At 32.5% G+C, this 13,764-nt stretch overlaps 1 protein-coding gene across 1 annotated transcript; it reads right to left on the bottom strand.

Moving 5' to 3' along the window:
* Positions 1-650: 650 nt before the first annotated feature.
* On the bottom strand, positions 651-12,848 carry LOC126979165 (uncharacterized). Its single transcript, XM_050828409.1, has 5 exons — positions 12,573-12,848; positions 7,960-8,048; positions 6,738-7,288; positions 5,039-5,106; positions 651-4,190 (listed from the first exon to the last, which is right to left on the bottom strand). Exons 1-5 carry the CDS (start codon positions 12,700-12,702, stop codon positions 4,096-4,098), a joined length of 933 nt encoding a protein of 310 aa, XP_050684366.1. The 5' UTR covers positions 12,703-12,848; the 3' UTR covers positions 651-4,095.
* Positions 12,849-13,764: the final 916 nt, after the last annotated feature.

The following is a 13,764-nucleotide window of genomic DNA, read 5'->3' as shown; positions in this document are numbered from 1 at the left end:
TTGAATTGTTAAACCTGTAGAGAAATAATATAAATAAAAAAATATTAAATTAAGTTTCATCATGCACTTAAATGTTTGCCTTACCTACCGGATTCGAACCCAGGAACTCTAGCTTAGTAGGCAGGTTCCCTAAGCACTGGGCTATTTAACATTGTGAAAACCTACACACACTGGAGAAATTTATAGGTTGTTCAACTTGCACTGGTCCATCGTGGTCTAATACTACAGTTTAAAAAGAGCTTAAGCCTGAGGCCGTTTCAGCGCAAATTTGGCGCACAGTCCATGAATTCATCATTTAGGCGCTGTATCCACGAGCGAGAGAATCTAGACGAGTCCGCGCTTCTATCGTCGGGTAATCTCCACGAACGAGTGGTTATTCCGCCAGCGTATCGTAGCAACTCGTGGCGGAATCACAGCGTGTCCGCGACGACACGTAACGGAATCGCCGCATTTCCTTGACGATACCGCGGATATACGACATTTCCCGCTCACATTGCCACTCGTCGCATCGCCGCATGTAGACGCTTTCATAGAGAGTACCTATATAGAAAGATGTGGCACGACGATAATATCGCACCGATTCTCTCGCTCGTGAAGATGGCGCCTTAGGAAAATGTTAATTGTAGGTATATTAAATTAAAAAACATTGGTTATTTGAGTAGTTGTTTTATCTTATTAAAATCTTACAGTTTCTATGATCCTGCGGCCAACAAATACCTCTAGGATGACGTCACAGCGAAGGCTGTACTACTAATAAGCGAAACAATCCTAAAAATACGAATAATTCCAATGACGTTCTATAAATTACCCCATAATAGTCTTCATCTGCTTATCAGTCTTCGTCAGCGTTAAAAATATTCTTCATTAATAAGCAGCAATGTCAAAAATTTATTCAGTTCATTCGGACAGTGACGGTTAAGACACGACTAAGAAGAAAAAGTGTGCTTTCATTGTCTTCAAGCACACTTATGCGGTTCCGCTATTTGTCTGCGAATGATATTATATTTGCCATATATCTGTATAGAACGTCATTGAATAATACCTAAACATTGACGGATTAATAAAGACGAGATAAAGTTACAACTACGCTTATTTCATACATAAAACTATTTTCACCACTTCAGCTAAAATGAGAAGAGGCAAGAAAGTAAATGCGACGGTTTTATAAAAAAAAACCGTTTTGTCGCGCTCATGTGACATTATGGTTTGGTTTTATCAAGAGCTACTTTTAAATTCCTGTTTCTCAAAACAATCACTTGGCTCAAAAATAATCTAAAGCTAATTGTAAGAAGAGTTTATAAACAAACTCAAATGGACAGACCTAAATGAAAACTTTAACAGCCTTTCAAATAACTATGTATAGATTTATACCTGAGAAAAAACCAAGAATATGCAAAATAGTGACTGTATCGCTGACAACACTGTCAATACAATGATAATTCTGAAGTATTCCAAATGTCAAGCAGCCATGCAAATAAATGCGGGAAAAGTTAAACGTCCGAATAAACTGATCATAAGCAAAATGACGATTTGTAAACATTCTGCATATTCTTGGTTTATTCTCAGGTACAACTTTATGCGAAGTTTATTTGTAATGCCGTTAGTGTTGTAATGGTTTATAATTATAAAAAAAAGTAAATAAAATTACTAACTCTAGGTAACTATAGAGCGAGTCTCATAGAATCACAGTTCCAATTCCCTTCTCAACACCAAACTTAAACAAAATGAAACAAGTACACTTAACCGTGAATATATAAAAAATGGACACTATTAGGATAATAAAAAAAAAAAATCAACAATATTCGTCCACTGTAAAATGCATTCATGGAAAATAAATAACTAATATATTATATAACCTTTAAAACAATAAATTGATGTTGCAAGCACAGACTTACAATATATTGGCGTAGTGAGAAGAACATCACTGAGATACAGTAAGATAGAAGACATAGACAATAGACAAGTCGTCAACAGTCAGCCATGGAATTAGCCTCTCGTTATTTTGAATATTAAACCACTAACGCACACATTGCCAAATCAATATTGAACACTGATCATCGGGCTATCATGTCGTCTATACACATGTATATTCTAAGTCTGTGGTCCATCATCAAGTACATTGAGTATAACTTATTTAAATAATTAAAACACATCAACACAAAAATTGTGCAGCGCTATATCAAAATATAAAACTGTTTAATCAATAAAATACTAATTTCTAATAGCTATTCAATTGCAAAAGAACTATGATGCTAAAAATAATATATTTATTTTCGTATAATAATTATAAATAATCTTATTCACAAGATTACCCTATCATATCACATAAAATACTTGATCCAAGTAGTGTCAAATAATATGTAAGTATCAAAAGAACCATCATTCACAAACTTAAGCTATTGAAATCATTTTCCCCCCCAAGGTATATATTATATATGTTACCCTAGGGGTGGTGTTATTATTTTTTAACTGAATGAGGCATTATTAACATTGAAACATAAGACTGGCATCATATTATAGTACCCTAGAGTAAGCCCAGGGAGTACAAGAATACAAAACCACTAAGGGGTGATCCATTATAAACGTGACGCAAATTAAGTGGGTTTGAGTAAAATCTCACTAAGGAGAGATGGAGGGTCAAAAAATCAATTAAACTACCTCACATAATTTATGGATGCCCCCTTATACATAAGTAGTGTTTGACCCCCTGAAAGTTATTACCCTCTTAGGGGTCATCCATTATAAACGTGAGGCGCTTAAAGGGATGAGAGGGTAAAGTCATTTTCATATGGGGGAGAGAAACAGTATACAATAAACCAATATAACCTATAAAGCTCAAATATCTCACATGGGATTAAGTGAGAGGAGAGCTTGAGTACAATCTCACCACATCTCACTAAGGGAAGAGAACCCCTCGCTAGCATCAAAAATCCAATGAAATTACCTTACTTACCTTATACAAAAGTAGTGTGTCTATTTTTTTATTAGAGGATACAAATGCACAAGTTGCTTACCTAATTTAGTAAATTCTTGATAGGCCAAAAATTCTATCCTAGCTGCCTAATTGGATGGCATACAAAAAGTCAAAAGCGAATTGTATTCACAAGAGAAGGTTTGGTTGAGCCGGGATGTTACTGACTAATTATATAACTGATGATGCTTTAAATAAAACCACTAGTGTTTTAAGATTCCATGTATACGCAACTGCACCTCAGTCTTATAAGACACGTGGTCAGAACAACTTTTCAATATTATAGAATGTTTACAAAATAGTCCTTGGATGTTGTGGGTTCGTAGTTCTTGTGACAAGATTACCAGCTAGTGACTGAATATCATTTTCTTTTGAAATACAATCATGAAAGAAGAAATTCCAGAATCAGGAAGCTCTTATACACCTCTTCAAATAAAAGAGAAAATGAAAGGAATACTGCAAAAATACAAATAAAAATATTTCAAGAATAGTTAAGTGGTTATGTGTATGAGATATATAGGAATATTCAGATGTAGCATTATGAAGATGCAGGTGTTATGGTAACCTATCAAAACTAAGTTCCCATTCCAGAGATGAAGAAAAAAATGTTATTTAACCTTGATGTCCATTAACATCACTTTACGTCCTTCCCCAGTCCAGAAGTACCAATAAGATAAATACTTGTTTCACATCATAACAATGTCAGTGTCAAAAGCTATTAATTTTGAAATGATCAGGTTCCTATCCAAAACTCTTAGAAAAGTTAATCGAAATATCAAATACAGTAGGGTTCTATTTTATTTATATTCTATTATTCATATACTTATTTTATCATATTTTTTGTGTGGTGTAGGTACATGAAATAGCCTACAAAATAGGGCCGCAAAAACATCTGGAGAAGTAATGTAACTTCTTGTACTACAAAAGAGACTAGGGGGAAATAAGCAATCTATCTGTTCCAAATTCCTTGCTCCTCGGAATGATGTTAATTTCAAAGTTTTCGCATCCATGGAAAAGTAAAATTTTTGGCACCTGTTTTTCTTCTATTTGATGAAACCCCTAATAATATTTACTTAAAACGTAGACATAGCTAAATATTGAGTATTTCTTTTGAGTTTTTTGGCTTATTTTGTACTGGAGGGTTCACATAACACTTCACAAACAATACAGGTCTCACATGTCTCATGTCGATGCTGTGCTAAAAATAGTTCTTCTAGACCTGTTAAACAATATATATAAAAGATTATTAATGACCTAAAATACAATTAAGATAAGTAAATTATATAATAAAATAAAAATAATAATATAAATAATCTGCAGGGCAATTGCCACTCTTAAAATGATAGTTTGAATTCTATGTAGTCTTAGTATTGTAAATATAGTTATAAGATTAGTTTTGTTTACAAATATATATGTAATATGATTTATACATTTAAAATAAGCCAAAGATTTACTCATTCCAAATAATTTATGCAATTTTAGAAAGCTTTAAATTTATATAAGAATACAATCATTTAGGTGCGGAGAATAGAAAAATATTACTATAGAATTTTAATGTAAGGAAAGTATTTATGTTTTTTTATGGAAGAGAAACCAGAGGAATAGCAGTAATGCTGGACAAAGGCCTCCCCAAAGATCTCCATATCAGTCCTGTGCTACCCTAATAATCAACCTATATCGATTATCTTGAAAATATCATCGGTTCTTCTTGTGGAGAGGTCTACCAACACTACTAGTAGAGTACTTCAATTTCTACAGTCAAGCTATGTGGCCTGATCACTGACACCTCAGTTTCGCAACCCTTTGGGCTATGTCAGTAACTTTGCTTCTTCTACAGATCTCCACATTTCTGACTCGATCTTGTGGGGAAAATCCGAGCATAGACATCTCCATTGCCCTGTGAGCGACCATGAAAATCTCCATAGGTAGGTGTTCCATGTCATCACTGGCAATTCTCACTGGATTTTAAACCTTTGTCTTTACAAGTTGAGGTAGTTCGAAAATCCAAGATACTAGACTTAATTGTCAACAATTTAATATTGAAATAAAAATATAATACCAACTAACCTTTTGCATCAGATCCAACTGTTTTCAATAAACTCATATTTGTCACTGCACTTTCTTTTTCCTTCTTTCTGTAATGAACCAAAACAATATCATAAGTTTATGTGATTTTTTGATAAACCCTGCACATTACAATACAGTGCCACCCCGGATTCTTGAAAAACCCTAAAATTCTGAGCCACACTACAATTGCGATCATCACCTTGAAGTACAAGATGTTAAGTCTCATTTGCCACAGTAATTTCACTAGCTACGGCCCCCTTCAAACCGAAACGTAATAATGATGTATAAGAAACATAAAATATTAAATAAATCATATTTTAAGCCAAAAATATATAAATGTAGGTTAAATCTCCACATTTAGCTTTTCTCTAGTATATTTTGCAAGTAGATTACAGTTTAATAATTAGTAAATTCAATTAAGTTTGTTTTATAAATAAATTGAAAAAAAAAATGTTGCTCGGACAAGAGCTTACTACTTTTTGTTTTTACATTACTTTGACAGCCAAGTTCTGTTGTGTTTATTTCTTTTTATTTAACAGGAACTTTACCACAACTTTTTAATATTTTGAATTGTACGTACTGACATAATATTTTTATCTGTGAAACAATTTATATAAAACAAACAATTTATAAAGTGAGACACTTTAAAATCCAGTTCCTAATCCTGTGTTTAATACCAACTATTGACACTATTAGTTTCCACTTATCCCTCCTTAGTTTAAAATAAAAATACTTCAATATAGTTAAACATATAAGAAATCCTACCTACTAAACTAATGAACTTAAGAAAACCTGAAACTAGCAGATCCACAGAATGAAGACAAAAAATCCAGTGGAGAGAAAAATAACCTTTTTTATGAAGAAACTAGCTGACCCTGACATTATTCCACCTTAGAGAGCGACCAATAAATGAGCAGATTTTGGATTTTATTAAATTCACTTTTGTATTAGGATAATAAATATAGGTAGATAAATAAAAGAATCACGTATTTGAATGATTCTTTATTGGCCATTTTTTGGACTCTTCAGTGTGCTTCACTGTTTGTCACCTTGTGATATACGACGATACATGGCCCGTGGAGGTCATCGAGGAGATATGCAAGGTGATTGATGGCGCCACATGGTCCATGTATCATATTTGTAATTACAATATCATTTCGGTCTGGATCGGCTTTGTAATTGGGAATCTCGGCAGATATAATATCATCTCTTTGAATTATTACCATGAGATGAAAGATATAATAACATAATTACAATAGTCTCATTGAATCATGTTGTAATATTTTTTTTATCAAGAAATGGTGATGTCTAAATTTGCTTTAAGATGAAATTTTTCCCATTTCCATTTCCATTGGGGCCATATTATCACTGTAGCCACCAGCATACAGTGATAATATGGCCCCAATGAAATCACAGATTATTCAGTCTCCTTGAGCATCAATATTTTGCAGCACATGGCAGTATTGACCCCGGGCAAACACTACACATAATAAGTTCTACTGCTACATATCAATCAATTAATTTAAGTGCTACTTTGATAACCCGTAAAAACTGCAGTTAGTTCTACTGCGACTGCACTAGGTTTAAAAGGTTTTCAGGATGTTTTACAAAATATGCTAACAGTAGACTGGTTGCTGAAAACAGCTACTATGAATAAATAAAGAAAATAAGTAAATCATAAAGATAAATTCAAATTTACCTCTTTTCCTCAATTTCCAACATCTTCCTTTGAGCAATACTCCATATACTATTTTCTTCAATAGGTGTATTATTTCTTTCAACAAATTTCTCATAATAATCATTGGCTGTTTTTGACGGTACAAAGTATTCTGAAACCCCATTACCACTTTCAGGTTTAGATTGGACCACTTTTTCTGAGACTGAACTCACCTGAGACAACTGGGGTTTCTTCCTAAACATCCCCTCCATTGACAATACTAAGCCCTTATTTACTTCATCGCTACTGTCTATTATTTTGTGCTTGACAGCATTATCAATATTGATATTTGTTTCATCATCAGGCTCAATGTTTTCTATACATCTACTATCTTCACCATAAGTCTCAATGAGAGAAGCCATTGCAGCATTTCGGTTTCTCAATATCTTTGTTACTGGTTTTTTATTTTGGCTTTTAGATAGTTCTGGTTTTGCTGGAACATACTGATGATCATTTTCTTCAATTTTAGGTTCTACATTAGACATCGTGTTTTCTAATGCTTGTATTTCGCAGTCCTCATCATTGGTCTCGACCTACAACGTAAATATTATACAGTGAAACTTGGTTAAGTGGGACCTGGATAAGTGAGAAACCTCCATAACTGGAACTCATGCTGAGGTCCCAACACTTTGGCACTGAATTACCTCTGTTAGTGGGACGAGGTAAACCTCTATATCTGGGATTTGTTCTTTCGATTTATCATCATAGATAACATTGTTTGTTTACTCATTCTTATTCTACCCACAAATTCCACACGTAATTCCAAGTACGTAAGTACAAATTTTGAGCTTCAATTACCTTCAGTTTTAGTTTCGCTTTACTATCATACAGATGTTTATTTGAAAAATGTCAAAACGAAAGCTACAATCGTTATCATTACGTGAAAAACTGAAGTTAATATCCGTTTATGAAAGTGGGAAGACACGCGAAGAAGTTTGTGCCGAATTTAATGTGCCAAAATCTACTCTTTGTAGAATAATTCACAGTAAACATAAAATTGTAATGTACATAGTAAGAGTAACAGTTATAATCAGCGGCCAAAGGTTATTGCAGTTTACCTTTCATATCAGAGGTGCCAATTTAATTGCTTTTTGCATATAGCACACACATTTGTAACTTTATGCATAGCACTTAATGTGATAAATTTATAGATTATAAAATATGTAAGGTATATCTTATTAAGTTTGACTGTAAAAATACTTACTTCTTTAAGCAAATACTGAATTGTTTGAATATCAGGTCCATCAGAATACTCATAGTTTCCATCCACCCCAAAAAACTCCTCTTCTGTCTCTGTAAATGATTAAAATAAGATTTTTTAAATTTTGTTTCTTTCACTAATTTTGAACTGTATTTGATTCTATAGGTTTTAAGTATGTTTGTAGATAGTTGAAATATATGCATCTATTGACAGTAACCTAACCTAACAATTAAACAGTTTTAGTAAATACTGCACATAAATTATGATATTTTAAGTTCTATTAATAACATATATTATCATTTACATACAATAATGCAACTGTCAGTTTGCACCGGGCCCTTCGGGAAAAAAAGTGGCATAAAATCAATTTCTCAGTCCGTTGGGGCTCACACTTCTCCTGGTATTGAAAATCAATATCCACAAATACTTTCTTCCGATAAGAAACATATAAAGATCTACAGCAATGATCTGGGAAGAAATATGGGGTTGGTTTTTCATAACGGGCAGTCAGTAACAAATATTTGCATGCCAGGGGCAACTTATTATCAAATTATTAAACGAATTATTAGTGATACTCACTGCTCTAATACTTCTATTATTGTAATGAGTGGGAGAAGAGGTAATTTAAATAAAAAAAAATTACAAAAACTGTACAGTGACTTAAATACCTTAAAAATAGAATATCTTACTATATTCACATATCCATACATGCCTGATTTGCCACAGGAAAACAATAAATAAGATATAATTTGAACAATATGTTAACCCTACTGTATAATTCTAATTATTTGACATGTAATAATAATAAATTATCTAGAAAAATACAGATAATAGACATAAATAATATAATTAATTATAAAAAGTGTAATATATTGACATCTGATAGGTTACAGCTATCTTATTACTATAAAAGACAGATAGCAAAATTGCTATCATATTATTTATTTTATAACACAGCTAACTATTTGGCAATACCGTCTCTTGCTTCAGTGCTGGCTAGTTGTAAGTTGATAAGCACTGCTTCTATTGAGCACTTTTAGGACTCCGCTTCTATTGAGCAGAGTATTAATTTAATAACCACTGCTTCTATTGAGCAGTGTACTAATTTAAGTAAAGATTTGAAATATTTTCCAAAAAATTAAACAATAAGACAATAGGGGAATCCTCTAGCAGTGTAAAAACAATCAATTTTACAATTATTACTAGAATAAGTAATAATTGTAAAATTGCAAACCTGATGCACCAAAACATTTTATTTGGTAAAGAAATTGAACTGGACTTATTTATGGATCATAAAGATATACATATTTTATGTTTAACAGAGCACTGGCTCAGAAAATATGAGCTCATCTTTAACTTAAGTGGTCATCAGGTGGCAAGTGCGTTTTGCAGGGAAAAGGCTACACATGGCGGTTCTCTTATACTTGTAAGTAAATTATTTAAATTCAAAGAACATGAAGATATGGTTGGCCTCTCTGTTGAATGTACCATTGAAATAGCCTGTGCAGAGCTCGATCACGCCATTGTTGTTAGTATATACAGACCCCCAGATGCAGTATATGTATTATTTGAAAGTGTATTGGAGGAGGTTTTATTAAAATTATGTAAGTCGAAGAAGTATATCATGATATGTGTTGATTTTAATATTAATTTATCAGAAAAATCCACCACCAGTATTAGATTCAGATCTTTGTTCAAATCATATGATTTAACCAATATTTTTTTAGAGCCTACTAGAGTAACCGGCACCTCCAAAAGCTGTATTGATAACATATTTTCAAATTATAAACCCATTTCTCAGGCAATAATAAACAAACTGAGTTCAGACCACTTTGGCCAGTTAGCCTCTTTTAATATTGAGGTCAAGAAATGTAGTAAAATTAAAAAGTTTACGTTTGTTCCTGTGAATAATAGGCGGATGCAGAAATATAGAAGTAATGTATCAGTTAAACTCTCAAATTTAGATTTACTGACATATAATATAAATCCCAATGAAATGTATGATATTTATTTATTTATTTATTTATTATATACGGGCGAACCCTTTTTACAATATTAAAACTATGAAACTGATACAATATTTACTTAACTAACAAATAATAATATTTAACTAACTAATCAACACATCTTAATTTCTAATTATAAATAAACATGGTTTTAGTGTGTCTTGCCACAGATAGTAAACTAGTATTATATAAATCAATCCAGTTTATCTGGTTGTTAGTAGCTTCGCTGAGATATGATATGTTATTTAAAATAAATAAAACAGAGTTTGCTTCTATATTTACTTCAAAGACAGTCATAAAGGGTGTGTCATTTAATGATTGGGCAACAGCTGGCATTCATAGGAGGACAAAGGCTATATGAACTATATAGTGAGAAATCATTATATAATCATGATGCATCTTTTCTCGAGTATGTTAAAAAATACTCGAAATTATTGAAAAGTGTTTGTTCTATTGCAAAGTCTATGCATATCAGACAGATAATTAAAAATGCACCGAATAAAATAAAGATGACTTGCAATGCGATTAACTGGGAATCTGGAAGAGTGAAAGACCGCAACATTGAATACAATTTATCAATAAACAATACTATAATTCAATCTCAGCAGGAAGTTGCTTCTGCTTTTGAGAATTGTTTTTCTGACATTTCAGTTTCTATCACAAGCCCTCCACCAGTGTTGCTCAGTCACTTCTTCTGGAGAATGTTAAAGAATGCCAACAAACTTTCAATTTTAGTTTTGTTAGCCCTGAAGAAATAATAAATTAAAACTTTTAAGTCTCTCAACATGAAAAAAACTGCTGATATATGGGGCATTTCTGTTAAAATAATAAGTTCAATAATTGATGTCATAGCACCATATCTTGCAATAGTCTTCAATAATTGTATTAATCATGGCGTGTTAAACCTTCTGAAACATAGTAAAATTACACCAATATTTAAGTCGGGATGCTCTTCTGACCCGAATAACTATCGTCCTGTGTCGGTTATGCCGACCCTTAGTAAAATTTTTGAAAAAATAATTTTAAGCACGCATACTTACTTACTTTAACTCTCATAAGTTACTTCATTTGAAACAATTTGGCTTTACTAGGGGACATTCAACAACAGATGCAGGTGTTGAGCTAATCAAGAATATTTTTGGTGCCTGGGAGTAATCGCAGAATGAACTACGCTCGATCTTCTGACTTCATTTCTAAACAATATAATTCAGAGGGTTGACGTGAATGGCAGGAGATCTCCTGGGACTCCTCTCAGTATGGGGGTACCACAAGGGTCTATTCTTGGACCGTTCTTCTTCCTTATCTATATAAATGATCTTCCTAAATCTCCTTCAAAAAGATAAGGTAGTATAAGGTGTTTGTGGACGACACTTCACTGATTTTCAAAGTGAAAAGAAACCAAGCTATGTATGACGAAGTGAACGATATTTTATCTGACATTGTGTACTGGTTTAGCACTAATAACCTATTGTTAAATAGCAAGAAAACTAAATACATTAAATTTACCATACCAAATGTCAAAAATATAAATGCAATTGTTTTGTTAGACGGAGAGAGGTGATAGAACTGGTGGAATCTGCTATATTTCTTGGTATAACTCTAGATTCCAAATAACTGACATAGATACGGCGCGACTAGTATACTTTAGTTATTTCCATAGTATTATGTCCTATGGTATATTGCTATGGGGCAACACTGCCGATATTAATACAATATTTGTGCTGCAGAAGAGGCCTGTTCGCGCTATTACCTAGGTTCTAAAGAATCATTGAGAGCAAAATTCAAAGAAATTAACATCTTGACTGTTGCTTCTCAATATATTCTTGATAATGTAATGTATGTTCATAGGCACATAAGTGGATTTGCCAGAAACTGTCGTAACCATAATGTTAACACCAGGAACAGACATAAACTTATGATGCCTACTACTCGGCTAAGTCGAGTTAGGAAGTCTTTTGTAGGGCGATGTATGTGCTTTTACAACAAGATCCCAGAAAATGTTCAAAACAAAAGTATTATGTTATTCAAAGGAATTGTTAAAAAATGTTTGTGTGGTAAAGGTTACTATAACATAAATGACTTTCTTAATGATACCACAGATTGGGAATGGAGTGACAGCCCTCAGGCTATTAAATAATAAGTTTAATTTTAAGTACAATATTACTTTGTAAACATATTTATTTGATGAAAAAAAATGCCCACTGAGTTTGATGCGCCCATTCTTGTCAGGTCCGAGGCATTCATTTTGGAATGGGTGGTAGTTTTATTGACTTTCAATAAGTGATGTCACATCCTATTTTGAATAAATATTTAAAAAATTTGAATTTGAATGGAACCATAATATACCATATATTAAGGTATTTTAGAAACTTTTTAGGAGCCACAAATGATATCAAAAATATACTATATATTATATGATGTTACTATATCATAAAAATATTCAATTTACAACATTCCAGCACTATTTCGGTACCAATATTATACATTTAAACATCCTATCATGTTCTTAACAAAGTAGGCTGGTGAGTTTTGAATACACATATTAAACTAAAAGTAAACAAGATAATCCTTCATCTTGTGTATTGTAAGGAATTATTTTAATTTATATACCTTCTTCTATAACCTCTCGAGGTGGTTTTTCATCACAAGCTATAGGATCTTCAATGTCAATAGGCGTTCTTCCTTGAGCTACAGCCAAATCTCGATAAATTGCAGTCTTATTTGTCCAACTTGAGTCCATTGTCAGAAAAGTTATTTTGGTCTTGGCTCAGATCACTTTGTTCCAACTACCTATCCCTCGATGTTAAAATAAAGATAAAGTTATAAGATTTAAAACGTTTAAAACGTTTCAGTATTCAATGATCACTGATGACTGATGACGTATAAAACCTCAGCATTCCAGAAAATTTACTCTTTTTCAAAGGTTTATAGGTTGGACTACTCGACATTTAGGTACTCGTTAAGTGGTTAGAGTAAAAATATTCTTTGTATTCAACTCGAGGAATTTATGTAATTTTTAGTAAATACCGACATATCTTATGTAGAATGTAATACAATAACACAACAGGAATAAGTAACTGTCAAAGAGAATTTAACCGTGGCGTGATTTAACCTCTACCTTGAACGTTCAGAACGTGTGTAATTTCAGAAACTGTTTCCCGTTTCGCAGTTATTAACCACCTCGGCATTTTCGTCAGAGTATGACAAGGTATGACATGACTTAATAACTTTCTGCCATCGCATCGGCGGCTCCACTCTCCAGCGTGGATTTTTCCCAGATATATTTTACCCCAGAAAAGAAGAAACGTTTTAGCTGACATTTTCTTCAATGAAATTTTGTTATCATAAAAACAACGAACTAAATGCATTTTATTGATATCCAGCAGAAAATAGAGATAAAACACTGTATCGAATAATATATTATTATGGATTTAATACACCACTAATTTATTACCTTGTAAAGGTTGGGCTATGTAAAATATTCAAAAGGTCGTTAAAAAGCAGTGAATTTTTATACCTACTGGCAAATTACTTAATAAATAGTAACCTTTTTAAGAAACCCTCCCAAAATCTCGTCTATAAGGGCATAATACTTTTAACAAAAGTATAATAATGTACGTTAGCGGGATAATAATATGAACAACGTGGGCTAAGAATATAGGTAACAATTTGTAAATAAATTTGTGATTTGAACCAATGATATTATATACAAAAAAGAGGATTTGAACGATATTTGTCAATAATTTTGGTATTTTCGTTGTCTACTTGCGTCACGGAAAATTAAGACGTTTTTGATGTGAAA

Source organism: Leptidea sinapis, chromosome Z, assembly GCF_905404315.1.
Source record: "Leptidea sinapis chromosome Z, ilLepSina1.1, whole genome shotgun sequence".
NCBI lineage: Eukaryota > Metazoa > Arthropoda > Insecta > Lepidoptera > Pieridae > Leptidea > Leptidea sinapis.
This window is presented reverse-complemented; position numbering and strand designations above follow the sequence as displayed.

Coding starts and splice junctions, on each gene's coding strand:
- LOC126979165 (XM_050828409.1), bottom strand. CDS start 12,702: ATGGACTCAAGTTGGACAAATAAGACTGCAATTTATCGAGATTTGGCT. Junction 8,049..12,572: donor TCGAGAGGTTATAGAAGAAG/GTATATAAATTA, acceptor AATCATTTACAG/AGACAGAAGAGGAGTTTTTT. Junction 5,107..6,737: donor TTGGAAATTGAGGAAAAGAG/GTAAATTTGAAT, acceptor GGTTCATTACAG/AAAGAAGGAAAAAGAAAGTG.